General features: G+C 35.2%; 1 protein-coding gene across 2 annotated transcripts; it reads right to left on the bottom strand.

The window, feature by feature from the left end:
- Nucleotides 1-6208: 6208 nt before the first annotated feature.
- LOC131078427 (uncharacterized) lies at nt 6209-21831 on the bottom strand. Of its 2 annotated transcripts, XM_058016120.2 has the most exons (6): nt 21607-21831; nt 21330-21497; nt 7723-8547; nt 7335-7535; nt 6994-7189; nt 6209-6772 (listed from the first exon to the last, which is right to left on the bottom strand). In XM_058016120.2, exons 3-6 carry the CDS (start codon nt 8368-8370, stop codon nt 6588-6590), a joined length of 1230 nt encoding a protein of 409 aa, XP_057872103.1. In that variant the 5' UTR covers nt 8371-8547; nt 21330-21497; nt 21607-21831; the 3' UTR covers nt 6209-6587. The 2 variants fall into 2 exon arrangements, with proteins under 2 accessions (XP_057872103.1, XP_057872102.1); XM_058016119.2 differs by lacking the exon at nt 21330-21497.
- Nucleotides 21832-22840: the final 1009 nt, after the last annotated feature.

The raw sequence follows: 22840 nt of genomic DNA, 5'->3' as shown, positions 1-22840 counted from the left end.
TATCTCCCCCATCTTTTAAAGGGAATAACTTCATCATAACAATTACCGATTACTCTATGAAGTGGGTTGAGGCTATTCCTCTAAGGTCCACTGTGACTGAAGCAATCTATATCTTTCTTTTGAACAACATAATTTCTTGTTTTGGATTGACTTCTACCCTTTTTTCTAGAAATGGTACATCATGTAAGAACAAGGAGGTGAAGCAATTCTTTAAGAAGTTTCATAATCAGCATCGATTTTAGACACCTTACTATCCTCAATCCAATCATCAAGTTGAGGCTTCGAATAAGACCATTGAACAGATCTTGTGTAAGACCGTCAATAAGCATGGTAAAGATTGGCATATTCAATTGACCTATGCATTAAGGGCCTATAGCACGAGTGTTTGTATGACTAGTAGTACTACTTTATGTAACCTCATGTACAATGGTGATGTTATTATGCCTCTAGAGTTGGAAACTTCTTCATTGCAATTTTCCCTTAGGGATTGATTGATGATAACACCTATTGTACTAACCATCTTAATCAACTTTAATTGCTTGATGAGCATTGATTAAAGGCCCATGAGCACCTCCAAGATTATCAAAAATATTTATCAAGATAGTATAATCAAAATGGACTTTCTTTTACCTTCAATATAAGTGATCAAGTGTTCTTTATGAGAATCATAGGAACGTAAATCCGTTAGTCGACCAAAAGGGGTCATTCATCCCTAATTGGTTAGGTCCTTACATAGTCACGTCTATCTATGGTTCTAGTGCATATGGTCTATCTGAGATGGATGGTACACCGCTAAAGGAACCTATAAATATCATGCACTTGCGTCAATATTATGCATATAAAAGTTCTAGTACATGATACTTAATGTTCTCTAGGATGTTAAGTTCATTGTGTTGTGGCATTTCTTCATCAACACATTAGTTCTTGTTGTTGTGTTATGATGTGTACATGTACTGGTTAATTTATTTAAGTTGCAAGTTAGGTGTATATGTGTTATTTATATGTGTTCTATCCATGTCTTTCATATTAATTACTCATTATATAATGTTAGTTAGCATGTTCATTTATTATATTTTACACATATTCTTTAATTGGATTAAGCATATTTTATTTTATCTATACCATCACATCATATTAGATCATCATCACATTTAATTAAGCATGTGTGTACCATATGTTCAATTAAATCATGGTAGCATCTAATATACATACATGATAAAGCATCCATAACATACATGAAATCAAAGCATATAGCAAGAGCACAAGTGATGGTTAATTCAAAATATCATCTATGTATATATATCAATATATGATTCTCAATATGCATGTGTCACATCACTACAAAAATACGTGATGTCAATATAAGTGTATATGGCTATATACATCAAAAGAATGTTATATGTCAAAATTATAACAATATGTCTCTATTAAAATTGCCTCTATATCAAAAATATTTATACAATAAATCAATACCCTCCTAGTGCATTGGTCCTTGAACCTACAAGCACTAGGGATCTCAGTCCAAGCAAGGTGGGTTCCTAACTAAAGTAGAGTGAGATTGAGTATTTGATGTGCTCTATGTACGTAGTCCCCTCATCTCTATTATTGTCTCCTTATAGGATGCTATGTGCTCTATTTGTGTTGCTATCTCATCCTTGAGGGCATCCTCTCGCTTCCTCACCACTACCAAATCGTCCATCAAATAGTGCACTCAAGGGTGGTCAAGGTCACTAGCAGTGTAGCTCTGTGCAGCCTCAACTTGCCTCTAGAAGTCTTGGCCTAGACCTAGCTTTGTAGGGCCTCACTTGTCTACTTAGCACTCTTAGCATCTCCTTAGCCTAGTCTCTCTCGAGGTTGATAGTGTGAAGCTTAGCATCTCCTTAGCCCCTCTACACTATCACTATGCTTAACTAGGCCTCCCTCTATTTTAGATTAACTTGGGCCTCCTTGTGTGCCATCCTAAGTCATGCCACTAGATTGAACAACTAGACGTGTCTCCCAATCATCTAATGTGCTCGATAGGCATCCAAGATCGGGCCCTATATCTAGAGAGATGGGATGATCTTTGATAGTGCTTGGCTAATGAAGCCAAACCACTCTTATACATGCACTACAATCAAAAAGAAAAGATCAATATGAGTATGTATATCATCATAATAATCATGCATAACTAAATATCTATATCAAAGCATCTACATCTAGTTCAAAAGTAAAATCACACCTAGATGGCCAATCTTCCAATCTGGATCTGTTGGGGTGGCCTTGCTACTCAAGGCCTCCAGTGTCTTAATCAACATGGATAGTGGCATCCCAATCTATGGAGGTTGTGGTGGTAGACCCACTAAAGGTATGGCACTCTAGAGTCTTGGTGATGGAATGTCCAAGATGGTCAGGACCATTGTTGGAAAGGCTACCCTTTGGCATCACTTAAGTCTCTTTGCCCCTGCTCCTCTCCCCTCTACTCCTGACTCTTGTTTCTCTAGGGACTCCTGTCAGGAATCCTTAGGATCTAGACCTGGTGGTCTTGGCTCTCTTTTGAGGGCATTTGGTGGGAAAATTGGAATTGGCCCTATCACATGCCGCCAAGCTGCAAACCCATCTGTGACACCAACATCATCAATGTCGATTGGACATGGTAGGTTGTTATAATTTCTCTCCTCCCCACTCTATGCTACATCTTCTAGGGTCAAATGTAATTGATGATGTGGCTGAGAAGAACTCATAATAGACCTCACATATGTTAGGACTGTTATAGGTCATATCTAAACCTACCCAAACTAGCACATGCAGAATCACCATTAGTATTTCATCGCAATATAAGCATGGTGATCGACGAGGAAGTGATTATGTTGCATATGTGGGAGAAAGACCCTATCTATGGGCCATGTAGCCATACCCCCAATACAGCTTCCAAATCAAATCATTGATCCCAAGACGGCCAATGATCAATCTCCAAAACATAAGATCTCTAAATCTCCACTTGCCACATCGCAATGCGTATGTGTGGGCTTGTGGTATATCTAGTATGATGGGGCATGGGAATCCCACTAATCTTATGAATGTGATATTCTCGAACATCCATACCTATAGCAGTGTGTAGGTAGCCAAGTTGAAGTACTTGGGATGCACATATTGCCCAAGGTCATAGTATAGGTGAGCAAGCATGCTTCGACCCCAGGTGAATACTCGGCCCCTCTCCTCCATCTGTCTATTATATAAGATGAGACTCATCAAAAGGTGAGAGCCTTTCCCATCAATGGCAACAAAGTGTCATCATTGCAATCATAATGCGCTAGATAAGTGGCATAATTGTCTCAAGAGAAGATACATAGTTGCATAATGCTCTCTTGCTTATCTCAAATATTATCTAACAATCTTATGTATTAATCGCATATATATCTAGTTGTCATTATATTTGATATTTTGTCATTTGATCTCTAGTAATATATTTTTCCCTCCATAGTAGAGATTGTTTCTATTACACATCTTTATCCAATCTATGGAGGTGGAAACATCGAAACAAAGATTTGACTGGGAAAACCCTTATACAAGCCGGAAAAAATTTGTTGTCTCAATGTGTGCAAGTGACGAATAGGTCAAAGGAGCATAAAGACATTTTCTAGCACCTTTCTAGAACTTTATGGACCTCTAACCACACAGATGATAGTGCGGGTGCACAAACGTCCCTACAACGTGCTAGCATTCAAGGTCAAGACCTCTCTTGTTTGATGGTAAGATCTTTGTTTTGTAAGCTTTCCATTTTTGCACTCAAAATATATTTCTCTTTGTATGCATCAGTTATTTAACATTTTCAATTATTATCATAGTTTAGATTCCTTTCTAGCATTGTCTTTCCCAGCTCACCAAAGTGCTAGTTTAGTGAGAGAGATGAGGGTTTTTCGTTCCCTGAGACCTTATCATCTTGGGCATAGTAAATCACCTCCTCTACACCTTTTTAAGTGGACTAGGGTGCCCAATGCCCTAGTCCCTCTAAAAGGGACCCAATTTCAAACATGTGTGATTCTTGATCTCTATCATTCATCTTCCAGTTTCAATCTTTTCATTTAATTGTTGGTTTTTGGCCTACATTCAGAAATATCTTGTAACCCCTATATAAAGCACATCTTCTATCATTCCCAAAGTCTAAGTTACACTTCAAGTGGCCTTACGATCAAGAAAACACTTCAAATATAAATATTTAGTACATTGACCAGCAAAGTACAACATTCAACATTCAAACATGATTTCATGCTTGTCATGTTTTGTTATCATGCTATTGCATCAACATTTGCAAGACTTCGTGAAGAAAATTACATCACCACCTTTATGTGAAACTCCGTAAGAGGGTTTCATGCCTAAGGTATAATCATTTCATTTCAATATTTCTATTTTTCTTTAGCCTCTATCCTCCATTGGACAAGCTCTCTTTTTCATCAATTATAGTTGTTGTGGAGATGAGAACACCATGTAGTTTGACTTAGGCAAGCCCCTATATAGCACAACTATTCTTCTCCATTCTTCTCCATTTTTTATGTGTGGGTTTAGATGTGATAGCGGAAGGGTTACAAGAGTGCAAAGCATGCTGTCATAGGTTGCAATGACTTTTGAACAAGAAAAATCACTTGGACTAGGATGCCTCGCACACATAACTATTTTCGACTGAATTTTTGAGAGACGGGGCTATACAACCTCCTAATTCTGAATTTCCTCTTTTTACTAATTAATATCATTAAGTCCTTCCTATTATATTTATTTTCTTCATATTTTTAGATTTCATTATTTATATCCTTATACTTGCTAGCGTGTCCTTCCCCCTATTTTATTTCATTCCCATCTTATTTTCTTAGTCTTATCTTTTGAACTTTGAGCTCATTTATTATTCTCATTATATTTTATTTTTTTCATTATCTTTCCTTACTAGTTAATTTTTAATTATCTTTTAGTATTTCTTTTTCATATGTTAACTAATCTATTATAATATAATTGTTATAACATATTATAATATAATTGTTTATTATTATTTTCTATTACAGTTATCACATTGTTTTGTGTGAGCCCTCTTTCATCTCCCTCCCCCTTTTATACATCCTCCACATCCTTTTATTCTCCCTCCATCTGCAACAATCCATTTTCTAACATCCTGATAATGGATCACACTCTTAAACCATGATGGAAAAAAAAATCTGTTCCAAGAAGCAAAATTATGGATTGTAGAAAACAGTTATCTCTAAGATTCAAGAGTTCCTTGTGCAATTCCAGATAACATGGGCCGCCATGGATGATGCTGATCAAAATACCAACAGTGACTCTATTTGAATGAACATTCCCATGCACAAAAAACCAAGAAACTCTGAAGAAGTTCATGGACGTACACAAATGTTTCTCAAATCAATAATCGACAACACCCTTCAAAAATTGCAGGAATAACGGGGCACTATCACATATAACCAAAATCAAAGCACAAACCATGTCAACTTGAAAAAAGGCGTCCCTAGTTGTGTTCATAAACCACAAAAATGGGTAACCCTCCCCAAACTTCCCATTCTCGTGGTTTGTTGTTCAGAAGTGAATCCAAACAACTGGGTTGGACTAAAGAGTGAATCCTTTCTCAATAACCCATTCATCCAGTTTATTGATCGCCCGAGATTAACGAGAATTCTGACCCTTCAGTATATAGCCTCAAATTTACACATCCCAAAAATAACTACAAGAAGTTACGGTAAGCCTATAAGGAAAACAAGACCACTGGCAAAACATTTGGTTTAAGTGATGTTTCAATTACAAAGAGTCGATCGTTAAGAATTTCAATTGCCTACACAATTTAAATAGTTATTCCAGTGAATTCAAAAATAAAACTGCAAGTTCTTCTTCAAAACCAAAACTTAATAACTTAAAAGCAAAGCTATCTCTACAGGTGCAATCAAGATGCTCACCAGATAACTGCAATCAAGATGCTCGGTGTCACACTAAACACTACAAAAAATGAATTTTTGCCCATACCTGTAATAGTTTTCTTTCCATGTAGTTGGTCATTGAACTTAAGATCCGGTGAATTCACAACATGAAAACTAATTAATGTTATACGTGTTATGAACCATCACAATTTACTAATAAAAGAGCAACCGTGCCTTGTACAAAAGTTTGCAATAGCCCAAGGGAAAGGCTTGAAAACAAATAATTCTTATTGACATGAAAATTTCCACGAATATGAGTAAACCAGCTCCAACTGTCTTCTTAATAAGTTTCCAATTATTGTGCACATAAATAAGGCATGGCAACTAAGAATTTAGGGTTAGGTACAATAGTGCTCTGTGTTGCACTCAATTAAGAATATTAATCTGAAGCACAATTATATGTACAGTTAAGAGTTCATAATGAAAAAATTACAGACAATATTGAGTGGACGAAGGGGGAGGATTGCAAGAGAAACTTCACGTACTTGTATCCTAAGACTTACTCCTTGATCTTACAAGTTGCCCTTTAATAAAATCTTTCTTCAAGATTTGATTGTTGAAATACAAGCACCTTAATATCTTTTCTTTCCAATATTTGGTTATTAGAGGTATCTTACAAGCCCCTTAATATTATCATCTTTTTAAATTTTTTAAAAGATCATACACGGCACTGTAAAGAGGTGCTGCTGCCTTTGGCCGTTCAACAGAACCAAGTAGTATGTCTGCTGGAGTTAAATATGGATCCCCATAGAAACGTAAATTTGTTTCTGACCGAACTGATACAATATTTCCCTCAAGAGACACTCCAAGAAATGCACCTGCGCTCAAGCCGAATCAAAAACATCAAGCCTTCAAAAAGAGAAAACGAATGACAGAAGACCATCCAAATTTACTTTAGTATGTAACAATGTAAAATTATCCAAGGCAGCTGTTAGACCTTGCTAAACTACTGCAGATAGAATTATTCATCATAAAAAAATACTATGCAACAATGTAAAATTATAAGGATGCATGTAATTTTTGCATGTAAAATTATAACCTTTGCTACAGCTGTATGTGTAACAGGCAGCCATTCCGGCATCTCCAGCTCGAATATCTGCCTCTGCAACTCTTCCCAATACTCCAGCTGCTGCACTTAATCCTGCACCCAGAGAGAAATGCATACGACTACTGAAAGCTTTGACTGCTCTGGAATTGCGAAGAACAATAACAAAATCAGTAAGCTCTCCTCCCATCTGTATGTTAAAAACACAAAAGGGCCTCAATCATTCATTCAACTTTCATTTCCAGGGAAAATAAAATTCTCTATCTTTTCGAACATCGTAAATTTTATGGCAGAAAAAAGCTTTGTAAATCCTCCACATAACCAGTAAATCAGACCTGTGCTCCCCATCCCAGACCATATGATACAATAGCTGATGGTGCAGACCAAGACCCGTCATCTTTTCGAGCAATAACCAACCCCGTCCCTAATTTGTAGGTCACAATCATTCCTGCCTTTGCAACAGATAAGATGGCCAATCCTTTGGCCCCTCTTAAAACAGCTTCTGGTATAGATTTTTCTGCTTTCAATCTACCAATCTGTAGAAGATGCAAGTTGTTTAAAACTAATCCTCAAACAAAATACTAAAGATCTTGGTCTTACAGCCAGTTCAAATACATCACAGCATTAGACAAGAAGACATACAAGCTCATTTATGGCTAAATTGTTAAAAGCAAAATATACATGACATGTCCATCAACAATCAGTAACCGATAACCTATCTACCTCACAATAACTTCGCAAAACATTTGTTGACTTGTATATTTCTTGTTCCATCGACATGCCAAGAGGGGTATTCAACCATCCTCTCATACAGGTCCAATCAGTTACATCGTGTGTTGCAATCTGAGCTGCATTGCTTATACGACGAATCAAATATCTCTGAAATGGTTCCAACCTATCATAACAGGTATCACAGACTCTTTGAGGGTCTCTTTGTCGAAATTTCACAGGTAACAGGCATCTTCCAGTCGAACATTTCCAACAAAAAATTCCTCCACAGAAACGACAGTGGTGTCTGTAACGAGTGAAGGGTTTGAAAGGTGCCCAACATTGCATGCAGCTAGGTGAGCTGCTATCTGGGACCCACTGTGGAGGCTCTGCTTCCAAAGTTGTTTGCACTGCACGACTATTGTTTCCATCTCCACTCACAAGAGGGGGAGCACTTGGTGGGTGAACTGAGGACAATTGCATCGATGCATCATCTTGAGGAAACTCTTCAGTTGAAATATCAACAATGTCGTCTTGCTCTTCTATATTGTCAGGAGAATTGTTTATCCCTGTGGCCATTACATATAAACCACTTATAACATTCCTCAAATTTACTTCTGGCTGAGGACTGCTTTCACTGTCATAGCCATCATCTTCACCCATGTCAGATGTTCCCAATTGAATTTTGCAGTTTACTGTGGAGACTTTATTGACTTCTATTTCACAACAAAATTGAACTAGCACCCAAAGCCCTATTTCTTCTTTAGACTATCTCTCCTATTTACCATCTACAGAAGCATCATAATCCTGCATCTAGAATACATCCACATACAGTCCTACCTGCAAATTAAGTTCACAAATATATCAGCAACTGTTTTTCTGCAAGATGAGGTTTTGCGGTTAATAAGAAAAGCATCAAATCTGTTTGGGATATGGATACACCATACAACATTGCAATATGAAAAACACGTTACTTAATAACATCTACAAAAGGGTTATGTAAACCTAATTTTCAAATAAATAACTCAACAATGTATGAGTAAGCTAATCTTTAAGTTTGCCCAAGTTTCCCACCGTGAGATAATAGAATAATCGACCTCTAATAAAATGCCATATTTCTTTTGACAGTTATAAAAGCGAATAAGATGTCTTTTGCATTATATCCTTGATTTTATAATCCATGTCATCCAGGTGCTAAGCTATATTAGAGAAAAAAAGATTGCACGAGTGATCGTACAAGCAGGGAACTCCTAATGCACATAACCAAAACATATGTATGAAGAAGGACATTGCTGTGCAACAACTGTTATAACAAAATGTATTTTAAGAATTTTAAAATAGCTATCATAATGAATATTTAAAGAACAAGATATAAAACCTCAAGTATCAAATGAGACTATCAACTAGCACATTTTGAAAAATTTATGTAAAAAGACATCAAAAGATATCATTATGGAGACAATTATTTTATTTGTCCATTATTCTAGTTGAATATTATTATATTAATATAATGTAATTAAGAGTAAATCATGATAATTATATGGTTATATTATTCTTATTTTTATATTCCTATTGAACTCTGTACAAAAGAAAAAAAAAATATTAAGACTAAGTTATTATTATATTATTCTAATATGCCACTTTGTAAATTATTATATTATTATATTGTAATTAATACAAAATTAGCTTACCTTTCTTTATAGACTGCTGCTATTTTATTTCTGAATTCTTTTCTAATTCAAACTTAACTAATTGATTTCCTTTACTAATATTTATCTATTCATTTCGCTGATGTTCAGATTTCTTATTTACTATTTCTACTTGATCATTCGATCCGTTTCAAGTGAGGCTTCTTCTCTTTTTATATCCTTCAAAGTCGAAGGGTCACATCCCTTCTTGAAGAGATGCCCCTCCTTGTGCACCCGCTACCTTTCACTAAACACCCGCTGCCCCTTTGTTAAAAAATTAAAAATGATAATCAAGGAGAGCGCCGATACAAGGGTGATAATTAGTGTCTTCAAGGGAGGCCGCTTGGTAATAGTTAACCACTGCTTATAAAAAAATATTAATTACTAGCACTTGCAGCCTTAGGGGGTGCAAGGGTAGCCGATAGGAGAAAAGCCATATGGTTGATATGTAGTAATGGTGATATGAAGGGTCATGAAGTTTACAGGATGAAATATGACAATACGTCGTCCATGAATACATAGTGAGAAAGCATGACAACCATAGGAAATAAAGTAGAAATAGTGCAATGAGAGTTATGTACAGAACCTGAAGAGGTAGAAACCATTAAAAAGATAGTGACTGTAATAAACCTAGAAGACAGTTTAAAATGTCAAGGATGGGTTTTTTTCATAAACGATTACATCGGATGCCTTACAGGCCAAACTAATAAACTGACAGCACAAAATTTCCTATTTCTTAATTCAACCGATCGATTAAGAACAAAGACTAGCATTACTTTACTTTATCATATCTTGTGCTCTACTATAATAGTTAAACTAACATTCATGTTATTTAGTATTTGTCGCTTTCTAATGGTAAAGTTGAAAAAATAACTCTGTTTAAATTCTGATTGCAAGAAAGCTTCTCGGGTCTACCTGTGGTAATTAGATCTGTAAATAACAACGGCTGTATTAGTGTTTATCAGTATTTTACTCCGGAAAATATCTCTCTTGGTAATTCAATTTCTTTTGGCAGGATACTATGCGCAAAGGATTAATGTATGGACAGAACTTTGAGGTTGGAGTATTCAAATTTTTATTTTCATAACCGCTTTATTGTATATCAATGTCGTGGTGTGAGTAAGATAAGTTGGCGTTGAAGCTAGAGCCTAGCAATTGTTATTGGGCGTCTTCAAAACCACACCTATTCCTTCTTTGTGTTCTACTTCTCTCTCTATCAGTTTGGTTTCGAAGCAGTGGTAGTTGAAACGCAAGCAGTTGGCTGAGAGAGCATTTGAAACGCCAAAGGTCACAATTGAAAAATGTGGCAGGTTTAAGGTAAGTGATTGGAAGGCACCGTAGTAGATGAGTAATGAAACAGAGGCGTAGCAAAAATAAGAGGGGTAGCGTATGGTTTGGCCTTGAGATGAGATCGCAGACCGTGTTTTCGACCGTTTTAATGCAGGAAAATGAGTATGGAGGTAGAAAAGGGACAATTAGTCATATAAAAAAGTGATTTATGTTAATTGAGGAAGTGACCTAACAATTCCAGCAAACAGAGTACCACCGTAATACTGAAGAAACCAAAATGGGTACCATAGAACAGGGTATTCAGATCAATCAAAGGCTAATCCAAAGTGTTCTTTTGTGCGACGGTGTACTTATGACTTGCCAGATAGACATGAACGCAATATGTGGAAAAATACATAGCAGAAACAAAGCAGGGGGCAATATAAACAAATATGTTTTTTAAGGAGCGATATTTTATAGGGGGTTTAAGTCCATCCAAAGAAGAATAAATGTACCTGTGAAAATGAAGGACGAACATCAGAGAAATAAATGCAAACAGTCCAAGGCATATAGGCGAAAAAGAAAACATTGCGGATTTAACTAGTTTACCTGTTGTTGAAGGGTTTTGTAAGCAATCTTATTTTTTCCCCAGTATTTATCAAATTTTTAGGCGGTAGTTAAGGGCGGTTAGTAGTAACTGATTCTGTAACTGATTTTGCGTGTTTGTTTGCTAATTGCTCTCATTTTTTCCCTTTTTTTCTCTATTGGTAGATGTGGCTTCTTTTTTTGAGGATAGCATATAATTATTTACAAATGTGGCATTTGGCTATTAAGTTTAACGAACTTCTACTCATTGCTGTCACCTTTGGTTAATTGCTTTTTAAAAATCTTCTATCGGTTTTTGTAGGACTTGTTTTTTTACCCCATAACAGATATCTATTATTTTCCTGCACATGATAGAGGGACAGTTTTCCGGCGGTCAAAATCCCGGTGTGAGACAATTTTTCTGGGAAAAAGAAGCATGGCAAGTTCACTTATAACAAAAGCCTATCGGCTAAATATACTTGATTAAAGACAAATCGCCAACCTGGAGGAATTAGGATTCTTTCTCTTCATAGAGCTTTTTTTAGCAACTATAATGGTTTATAAGTTGGCGATCAGTACATATATATTTTTCTGTAATATCCTTATACGATGGGGGCATGACAGTCTACGCTTGTGTCTTCTGGAAAAGAGAGCTCCATTTAAATCATATACTTGATTCTGATAATTTATTAAGCATAATTCCTTCTTGGTGATTGTATTTTTAGTCCTCCTGTAAGAACAGGTAGACCAAAATATTGACCATTACTACTTAGATGTGCTTCAAATTTAATATAAAAAATTGTATCTACTCTGAATTCTTCTTTAAATCCTAAAATATTAATCAACCATATTTATTTCTTTTAAAGACAGCTTTTCAACACCTGGTTTTAGTGAAAACTTACAAATTCTAGAACTTATTCAGCAAAACGACTAAATCTTCGAAGTCCTCGGAAATATTGAGAGCATATCGAATTTTCAGTATAGTATTTTGCACGCATGCTTTTGATGATGAAAAAGAGGATGGTGACATCTATCTTTTGACCTAACTCGTGATGTTTATGTCTAGTTCTCATTCTCTCTTGTCATCGTCAATCACTTTTATATGTGTTTTATCCTAATTCAGTGTTTGCCCCCTTTTATTTTACTTCCCTAGGTGTTTAACTCATTTTCATGTTCCTCTCATCCCTTCCTTATAACCACCTTTTGACCTTTTGTCAAATCGATTAATTAGATCCTTTTGACCTTTTGTCAAATCACTTAACTAGATCCTATCACCCAAGTCTAATGCAAAATCACTTCTTTTTTGCCTTCTAATCATGTATCCCCAAGCTTATTTTAAGCTATAACTAACATTGTAAATGGCCCCTTTTACTCTTGATTTGTCATTAAGAATTGAACCTCCTCAACGTGATGTCCCCGTCTAAACAATCCAAAACATGATAATGCCCACTCTAAAATAAAATTTAATAATAAATAATAATACAATTAAAATATAAAATATAAATATATAACCAAATAAATGAATAGAATAAACTAAATAAAATCTTAATAATAATAAACAAGATTTAATATATATTTATTAAATATTAATATTAATTTCCTATTTATCAAATAATAATATAAATCTTACAATATTATATTATTGACAAAACACAAATAAAAAGTTCCCAACACACAGGTTCCTTGAGACTGATTGCTGCTGCTAGCATATCAAATGGTAAACTTTGGGCAGACCACATCTGATGCATGTCAGAATGGTCTCCCTTGCAACAATATATCTTTATATCAGCTACTTCAAAGGAATGCTAACGATTACACATGAAACTATATGCCAGCAGTGACTAAAGAAGCAATACTAAATTAATTCTCACTTGGCTCAAAGCAACGATTGTATTGAGACCTTTGCTTATTACACAAGGCAAACAGTATCGAGTAAGATTTTCAAAGACTAATATTTAATACAATATAGTGACCAGGTACAAAGTATCATAAATAAGACCTTAACATCTAATAATATAGATAATACTCACTGATATCTCCATTAGCGATCAGAAAATGACAAAAGAATAATTACTATAGATTAGCGGTATAATGGAAAGGAATTGCTTAATTATTTTCAGGCATCGATGGGTTAAGTAATAACAAAGAAGATGATAGATAAGCATCATTAATCGATTAGGAGAAATATCGTAACTATCAATTACAATTCCCATAGATATTGTTAGTTAATTCAAGGAGGCGATTAATCATCAAAACTAACAGAGATCAATAAACCGGGGATTCATATTAAGAAGCAGCGATTGTGATTTAGTTATCGGCGATAACAAGGGACATGAAGAGATGCGATTAGTATTAAAAAGGGGGGCGATGATGGATGGGTAGTAGTCGTGCTTTTTGCAAGTGACTTATCATTTCAATTACAAAATATAAGAAGGCATTCGTTATCACTTCCACGAGGGGGATCTACAGGAACGTCTTCTAAAGAATAAGAGCCAGACCAACGGGTTAAGCAATGATCTTAATCATTCATAACTATGTTGTTGCAGTGTTCAAGGAATCGCATTACAACCAAGGAGAATGGTATTGATCCACCCTTGGCAACATAAGAACACACGTACATGGAGACATCAATCAAGAGGCATCAATAATCGATCAATAGCAAGCAGAGATACATTCACACCAAACTGAGTACAAATTAATGTATACAGCTCGTGTGATTCATGAGAAGAGTATATACATTCAAGGAAGATACGTAGAGGAAACTAACATTCTGCCCCGGGAAAGTCGGAGAATAAAGTATCGAATGTCCTGAGTCTAACACGCTAAACACAGGTAAGGTTAATACCGAACCTACGATCACTGCCAGATATCATTATTTAATATTAGGACAGCATTAATAGCCACAGAGCACTGAGAATATATTTATAAGGTTATATTAGAATTAGTATGATATTGAGAAATGATTACGTAATTTGATTATTATGGATTTTATTCTATCTACAAATTATACTCACTGTTAACTATGCTGCACTGGAAATTATCTATATAATCTGATCACTTGCATAAGGCTTAACTGCACTGTGCTGGAAATTACTTGTGGAGTCTGTTAGCGTATGTACTATTTGAATCTTTACCGTATGATCCCATTTATAATGAATGATGTCGAATATTTGTAGTTAGCGTAATATTTTCAACTCTATCTTGGAGAGAGCACTGGAGGTGGTAAACAGTGGCAACGAGGGGGGGGCTATCATGTGGTCAGAGACCCATGTAGTCAAGAAGCCATTTACGATCTCCCTGCCAGTCTTTCCAAGACAGAGAAGTTGTTTAAGTGTCTGAAGGTATTAAAGGTTAGATGGTAAGCATAGGGAGACTACCCATCTAGCAAGGGGGTTAGAAGCAACCAGCCCTTGGATTTGGTAGACCAGCAGTCCCTTGCTCTCCTTTCAGCCTATACTATTTTCCTTCCGCCTGCATGTTAGTTTTATTAAATTAGGCTAGCCCTTAATACGTATATGCTGTAGGAATTGTGTGTGTCATTCTTGTGGTTGCAGGGTTATCCATAATCCGGTTATCAGCTACTGGTTAAGGTATGATCTCACTTATGTAAATCATGCATGATAAATAATTAATGTGGTCAATGATTAATATGTGGTTATATTCTTAGATGTAATTAGAATGATCCCCTTAAAGTAGAATTGGTAGACACTATAACCATATTGAATAGGATTATTACTATGTATAAGGCATAGTATACTGGTAGGGGACATTACACTCAAGCTCAAGGAGCAATCTTTGGTGGCAGGTGTTTACTAGTTGACCTTCAAATCAATAAATTAGATCCTTTCGACCTTTTGTCAAATCAAATAACTAAATCCTATCACCTAAATCTACTGCAGAATCGCTTCTTCTTTTTTTCTTTAAATCATGTATCCTCGAGTATATCTTGGGGCATAACTAACACTTAAGTGGCGCCCGTTACTCATTTGTCACAAAAATTGAACCTCCACAAGCTCAAGGAGCAATCCTTAGTGGCAGGTGTTAACTAGTTGCTCTGATCATTTTCACCAAGCGGATCCATTTTTTGATAGAAGTAGAACAGACACTTAATGAGGTTGCTTCGGGTAAACCAGTTTTCCTCCCTAAATCCTCTCAAAGGTTCCTTAAAATGTGTTTCCTTTGCCTCCTTTTACATAGCAAATACTAACTTTTCACTTGAGAGAATTGGTTGAACAAGTTTTCTAAAGGAACAAGGCCATGTTAGTGTTTACTATATTTCTATACTGAATTAGTTTGCAAATTTGCACATCAAAGTTAGAAGCAATTTCCAGCAGCTTTACAAACAAAATTAAGGCAAAAATGGAAGGCAAATAAATAAAATAAGCCTGCATAATGTTTCATGCTCATATTTTCGATGATATAAAATTTCATGCAAAGTATATTGACAGTGTAGACTTTTTGAGAGAGACAAACAGTTGTATGACTGATTTCATATCATTGTAATGTCTACGGAGAAATTATCTTTACTATTTATTGTTCTCGTATGACTGATTTACTATTCTTGTTTTGAAAGTTCTATGTTATGATATTTTTTGGAAATATTAAATTATATTAGAAAAATGGCATCTCCAAGTACCCCCTCTCCTATATTTGAAAATTAGCCGCACTGATACCGGTACTAATCCTTCGTGTCTCCGAGTACCCCCATCTCTTGGTAAGTATGATAGCACCAAAACACATTAACGAAGTACTTTAATATTACAATAAACACAACCAGTCATGGGAAATTGTAAGCCAAATAATCGCAGGGCATTTTAATGTTACTGGATACCCTAGAATATGATCGGCAGCCTGCACTCCCAAAGCCACATGAACAAGAAATGACATTCTGCTCTGCCTCAAGCCTCTTCTCCATCCCTACCATTCTTTAGTACTGATTGAAAACATTGTATCCAATTTCCTGTGGGGTGTTTGGACAACATGAGAGTTTGGACCCAAAAAAAAAAAATAGCCCTCCTGATACTACCATGTCTGCACCTGTATGTCGCATCTAGATCTAAAAAAGATTTTTTTTAGAAATACAAAAACAAATAAATAAAAAACTTGCCTTTTTTCTGCGGATTCACTTTGGGTATGTTTGGCTTTAGAGAAATTCCTTCTAGTTTCATTCAGAACAAACCCACTTATGAGCCTATTTTAATGAGTTTTTCATTTAGCTTAATAGACCTTTATTCCCTAAATTAATATAGTCTTTTACTTTAGAAACCATGATACTTTCTAAGTGTTTTTAGAAATACAAAAACAAATAAATAAAAAACCTTGCATTTTTCCTGCGGATTCACTTTGGGTATGTTTGGGTTTAGAGAAATTCCTTCTAGTTTCATTCAGAACAAACCCACTTATGAGCCTATTTTAATGACTTTTTCATTTAGCTTAATAGACCTTTATTCCCTAAATTACTATAGTCTTTTACTTTAGAAACCACGATACTTTCTTAGTGTTAAGACTATTTGACTAAGTTGCCAGGTTCGCCTGTTTGAGGCCCCTAACATGAACCAGGTTCACGTGGGTCCTGGTTCATGTTGGGTCCATGCCTGGTTCAGCCAGGGTTCACCCCAGGGACCCTGGGTTCGTGAACTGGGTGAACCCTGGCCAAACCCAGGCGCAAACCCAGCCGATCAGCTAGGTTAAGTCACATCAAAGTGACTTTTAAACATTAAAAAATTATTTCTTTTGCCTTTTTAAATATTTCTTTAAATTTTTGCATACATGCATACATACATACATACATATATATATATATGCCTTTTGGATTTGCGGGTTGGGTTCGTCTGTATACACGTGTGTGTGTGTGTGTGTGTGTGTGCGCGGACGAACCCAACCCATGAACCCAAAAGGCAAATATCCGACCGGGTTCACATCCTCAAACCCGCTCCTGAACCCGAACCAGTAACTTAGCATTTGATAAGTAATGAGCAAGTTTACTTGTGAATGTTAGATATAACACATGCATAATTATATATAAAAACATGATGGAATTTAGTAATTATTGTTATGGAGAATGTTTCTAGGGACTGACATGTTATTGTAGCAAAAATGGTCAAAACTTCATGTGGATTTCATGCAGCCGGGTAGCTGCAGAAACAGCAGATGTTCCTACAGCCAAGAAGAATGGGGTGCAGAATGGACATTCAAGTGATGAGGTAGCTATCCAATGACATCATAAGACTCCTACTATAGCAGACCTCTTCAGCTCATTGGATACTTCCACCATAACCGTTATCATCAATTTTTGTTACATTTTCACTATGGTTATTAAAGTTCTTCGTTATGACTAGTTATACAATTTCATTAGGACTCCGTTTTCTATTATGTTTCCTAGATTCAATAATCCTCTTCCTATATATCAGGAATGAGTGATTGCTTAGGATTACTTTGTTAGATCAAGTAAGTCTATAATTGTACTATGGAAGAAGAATTAAAGATCGACACTTTTGTAAAAGCTTTTTGTTTCCAAAAAATTATCATTTTTTGTATGTGGTTAATTTCATAAATGAATGAATAAATGAGTGTATGAGAAGATCTTGATTGTATTTTCTGTATGTGGTTAATTTCATGAATGAATGAACAAATGAGTGTATGTGAAGATCTTGATTGTAGCAGCCTTATGTGGTTGATTTTATGAATGAATGAATAAATGTGTATAAGAAGATCTTGATTGTAGCATTTTCTGTATGTGGTTAATTTCATGAATGAATGAACAAATGAGTGTATGTGAAGATCTTGATTGTAGCAGCCTTATGTGGTTGATTTTATGAATGAATGAATAAATGTGTATGAGAAGATCTTGATTGTAGCAGCCTTAATCAAGGCAGTATAAGAGTGCACCTACCTAGGTCAGGGCCCACTTGAGGTAAAGTGTTACTCTGTAGATTACTTAGTATTTCTGCAATTTGCCTTGATAGTTAGTTTACTCAGTATTTTTATGATTATGTAGATAAGTTAGTTTCATGCTTCTTAAATTCCTGCAGTAATTAGTTGAACTGTCTCATGAGAACAAGTTTCGTATTGATATATCAATTACCTTTCATTACAACCAATAGCTGTTTTGACTGTAATAAGTCTTTTATTTGTGAAGGCAATTTCATATTCCAATTAGACTGTACTTGCCTTTTAAATAAAAGCTGCAAGTTAATTGATTTCTAGACTTCAACACAACTTAGGCACCTCAAAGTGACACCTAGCACTGGCCCATCCAAGTTTACGAACCTGGCTCACAAATTAACATACCCTATACCCACTTAATGGTTGCTTAGTATAGGATGACCTTATCTCTGAGTTGTAAAGCTAATCTAATTGGCCTGAATGCATCAAACACCCACAGTAAAAAAACTATACCCCGCCAGAACCCCCACCTGGATCGACCCAGAATCCAAGACAGGTTCAAACCAGACCACATCCAGGGCCCGTAGAGCAGGATCCTGCTACATATAGAAGACTTGAGACTGGATGAGGCCAAAAAAATAAGTTGCAGCATTAACATTATAATGTGTTAAAAGAAGCCAAGGCAGACAAGGATAAGGCCGCTAATGAAAACGTAGAATGGAAAGCAAAAACTGAAATTCCAGAGGCAGGATCTGAACAGGAAAGAAATTAAAAGAAGGCAACGATACAGGCTCTTTAAAACTCTCTTAGACAAGTGATACTTAGACAGACAAGCTTAAATACAAGTCTGACAAAGACTTCACAGCGAGGTACATTGACAATGAAATTTAGGTTAAATTATGATTTTTGATTGCACCTTTAAATTCTATTGACACCTTATCTTCTGCTTAGATGCCACAACTGATGGGCGTCTATTTTGTTATGAACAACCAGGCAAGCAAATAGCCTTGATTATTAAGGCATCTGCATCTATGGACTGTAAAAGTCAACGGGACTTTCAACAGGTATCAGATATGAACCATGACAGTTTTTACTCAGATTGACTGCCTTAAACATGGATCGCATATCTTTTGGGATTTGATCAAGGTACAGATATGTCCAGCTCATTGATTAACCAACAACCAGATTGAAGAGGTTGAAAGTTCTTGAAACAAATCTGATAATGTGTCAGTAAGCAGATTATTCATAAGGTAGAAATCATTGAAATTAGTCATTCAATCAAGCACCCAAACAAAGATCAGAACCATATGCATCTCTACAACCTCAGAAGATCTGCCACTAAATCATACAAGTAGAAATGACTGCAGTCTATAGATGATCTAAAGGAACGTATCATGCAAACATTATGAAGTAGAACTATTGCAGACAAATGATTCCATATTAATAACAGGTACACTAAGCATTTAGTGAAAGAGCTTTTACTTTTGAGACCAATCAAATTCAGTAACCTTCTGTGTCTGTAAAGATTCAAATGCTAATTTTACTTTGAAGGTCTGCCTACCTCAATCCATGAGATCCATGTTGAATTATATAAGCCAATTAAGAAAAATAAAGTATTTTATTCAGGCATTTTACATTTTAGTTCCTCCAGACACATTCTCATTATGAAGGTATGTATTTGCTCTTAAATGGCAATCATACATTAACGAATAACTTTCTCCAGCAACACATAAACCTAATTTTAGAATATTCTTTGTGCTTAAAATTGATGCAATAACCTGCAATAATTCACATGTTCTTATAGGACTATGCGAAGGAGATAGTTAGGCCTGTCAATCTAAATATGCAGGAAGTTGTACCATCTCCGACTCAGGTTGGAATAAACAATTGTTGTATATTTCACAACATTTTTTCAAAAATAATCTATCACACGTAGATTAGAAGAATTGTAAGTACAATGTGCGCTTGTCATATGCCAGTAAAATCATCATCATATTTCAATTACATCCTATGAGTACATGGTACATGACAAGATAAATAGTTTCCACTGATCCAAAGCTTTAAAATAGTATATTGTTTTGACGTAATAAGTACCATGTTCTATAATATCAGGAGCGCAAAGGACCATCTTTTGTAATCTTTGTTTCAAATTTCAGTGATTTTAATATGCCACTTTCAAGTTTCAACATTATTTATAAAGCATAACTTAAGCATCTTCTTACTTTACAAACAAGGCTACATTAAAATGAGCAGACTTAATTCTTCAATATCTGAGCATTATTTATCACTTGAGAGCTTGGCATGAAATTGTACCTGATACTATTATAAAGGAAAAGAATAGCAAAAACCATGAATTGCTACGTTGAACAGTTGACAGAATTGGAGCTAGAATTCAAGATAGCTTTGAAAGAATGAGTACAGAATCGATTTTCGAAGAGTGGTGAATATTTTATAAGTATCCGACAAATATTATCCTAATAATAGAGAAAAGCTTAGAATTTACTAAAGACACTAGTAAATTTTGGGCAATATAGTAAATTTAGGTAAACTTTTTAGTGAAACGTATCTAGTGTTTATTAAATTGGCCAGTTAGCAAAATAAACAAGTTCATAAAGATTCCTCTCATTAGATTCTCAAGAGAGTAAAAAGAAAGAGCAAATAAAACGTATGTTCATATCGAAAATACAAGAAAAATAACTCCTTCAGAAACCTATTTATAATTTGCTGACTTCTTTCAGAAACAGATCAAATGTGAGCTGTTGCACCACGCTACAAATTCCTGACTAAGTGCTCCTGACACATACAACCTGCACTGATCTTCACATATTGTACAAAGCTACCAGTTTTTCTAAAAGCCTACAAAAAACTTTCAATACTATTAAGAAAAGCTGAAACTTTTCCTGAGCAATTCAACAAAATATATATACAAAGGTAATTTATAGGTTACTGTCAAGCCACAAAGAAAATTTGGCACAAGAGGGCAGCTTATGGAAAGGGGTCACAATAAATTTCTTCTTTTTTGACCCTGTGACGAAGCTCTAAGTGTTAACTGAACCTTGCAAACCATTTACCATGCACGGCGGCCACAAATTAATATCTTCCCAGAAGCTATTAAATAACAAGAAATCCATTTGGATTTTGTTTCTAATCAATTTGAGTTTTACGGGTTATACAGAACGTTATACAAACCCTTACCTTAATTAGCTCCACTCATTGGCGACTGCAGGGTTTCACAACAATGGTGGTTGCAATTTCAAATTCCACGGAATTCGAAATCATGATCAAAATTTACCCTCAAAAACCTTGGCGCAGACCGTGATAGACAATAATCTATCCCAAGACAAAATCTTGGGCCGAATAATACTGCAAGTATTGGTAACCTATAATTTAAATACTTGTCATGCAATTCGTATAGGTTATAGCAATTACCAGTTCATTTAGCTGAATATAAGAGAGGGGAAATTGAACATACCTCAGGAAGAGATGGAATGCGTATGAATACGGTGACTATTCGACGATTTAGAATTGAGGATTATGTTTACAGCATAGGTTAATAACAAATGGCAGTACGATCTTGTTATGAAAGAGGTATTTGTACGCATCTGGCATGTTTCTATTTATAGACGCATTCTAGCCTTGGGCTTTCTTGCCAGTAATTTATTCGGCCAGGAGATTTTTTATTTTTATTAATGGCCAGAAGATTCTTGCCTTGCTAAGCTTTCAAAAGTTGTAAGCAAAAATTGCTTATATGAACCTTTGTAGCACCTACAAATAGGCCTTTTGGTTTAATAAATGTTACACACTCCCATACTCTTTTGCTATGCAATCTTCTTCTTTTTTTTTTTGGATTTTTTTTGATGTTGTGTGATCTATTTTATATTTAGTTTTCCAAAACCAAAATATATTAGTTTCATATTTTTGTTTGTAATTTTTTTTCATTTCTATAATAATTTTAACTTTTGATATTAATATTTAATTCAATTTACGTTTTTATGTTACATAATAAAAGTGAAAAATATAAAGAAATAATATAATAAATGGGTTTGTCTTTAGTCTAAATGGTTGGTAAGGTACTGCTAAGGATTTGGGTTCTTCCTATGTAGGTCCAAGGTTCAACTCTCGTTGGTCGAGTTAGCCCGATGGGTGTGGCTTGTGGGTTGCTACAGCGATCACTAGTGGACTAGTCTTGCATCATCTTGCCCCATTGGTCCCCCAACTTGACAATAAATAAGTAAGACCAAGGTAAGGTCTGGTGGGACATTGGGATGAGACGTGAGGATACCTCTAGCGTATCAAAAATAATAATAATATATTAAACAACAAATAATAATAGGCATAAGCATAATGTAGTAAAAGTTAATAATCCACCTTCATAGCTACATTTGCACACGTGCATTTGTGATTAATTACTCTACACATTTCTCAAGGACAATCATTATCTATTTTTTCATTGTTCAATCAAGATATTGAACTCTTGTTACATATGCTAAAAAAGTGCAAAGTATAAAGATGTGACCAGTGTCATATAGACACCATTACTACAAATGAGACAAAATCATATGCAATTGCATCATAAGAGCATGAAGATAGTGGATAAAGAAGACAAAGAAATGATGACTCAAATTAGTAATAGCAACTTATTATCCATTGCATTCAAAGTTGAACCAAAATAGAATGACACCAACCTTACAAACAATAAGCTTTTA

The sequence above is a fragment of the Cryptomeria japonica genome, chromosome 7 (assembly GCF_030272615.1).
Source record: "Cryptomeria japonica chromosome 7, Sugi_1.0, whole genome shotgun sequence".
NCBI classification, from domain to species: domain Eukaryota; kingdom Viridiplantae; phylum Streptophyta; class Pinopsida; order Cupressales; family Cupressaceae; genus Cryptomeria; species Cryptomeria japonica.
Note: the sequence above shows the minus strand (reverse complement) of the source record. Positions and strands in the feature narration are given on the sequence as shown.

Bases quoted from the DNA above. Each gene is read 5' to 3' on its own strand.
- LOC131078427 (XM_058016120.2), bottom strand. From the start codon at position 8,370: ATGGGTGAAGATGATGGCTATGACAGTGAAAGCAGTCCTCAGCCAGAA. The intron at 7,190-7,334 runs GTCTGATTTACT...TTTAACATACAG, and splicing joins GTCTGGGATGGGGAGCACAG to ATGGGAGGAGAGCTTACTGA. The intron at 6,773-6,993 runs GTTATAATTTTA...GCTTGAGCGCAG, and splicing joins CACATACAGCTGTAGCAAAG to GTGCATTTCTTGGAGTGTCT.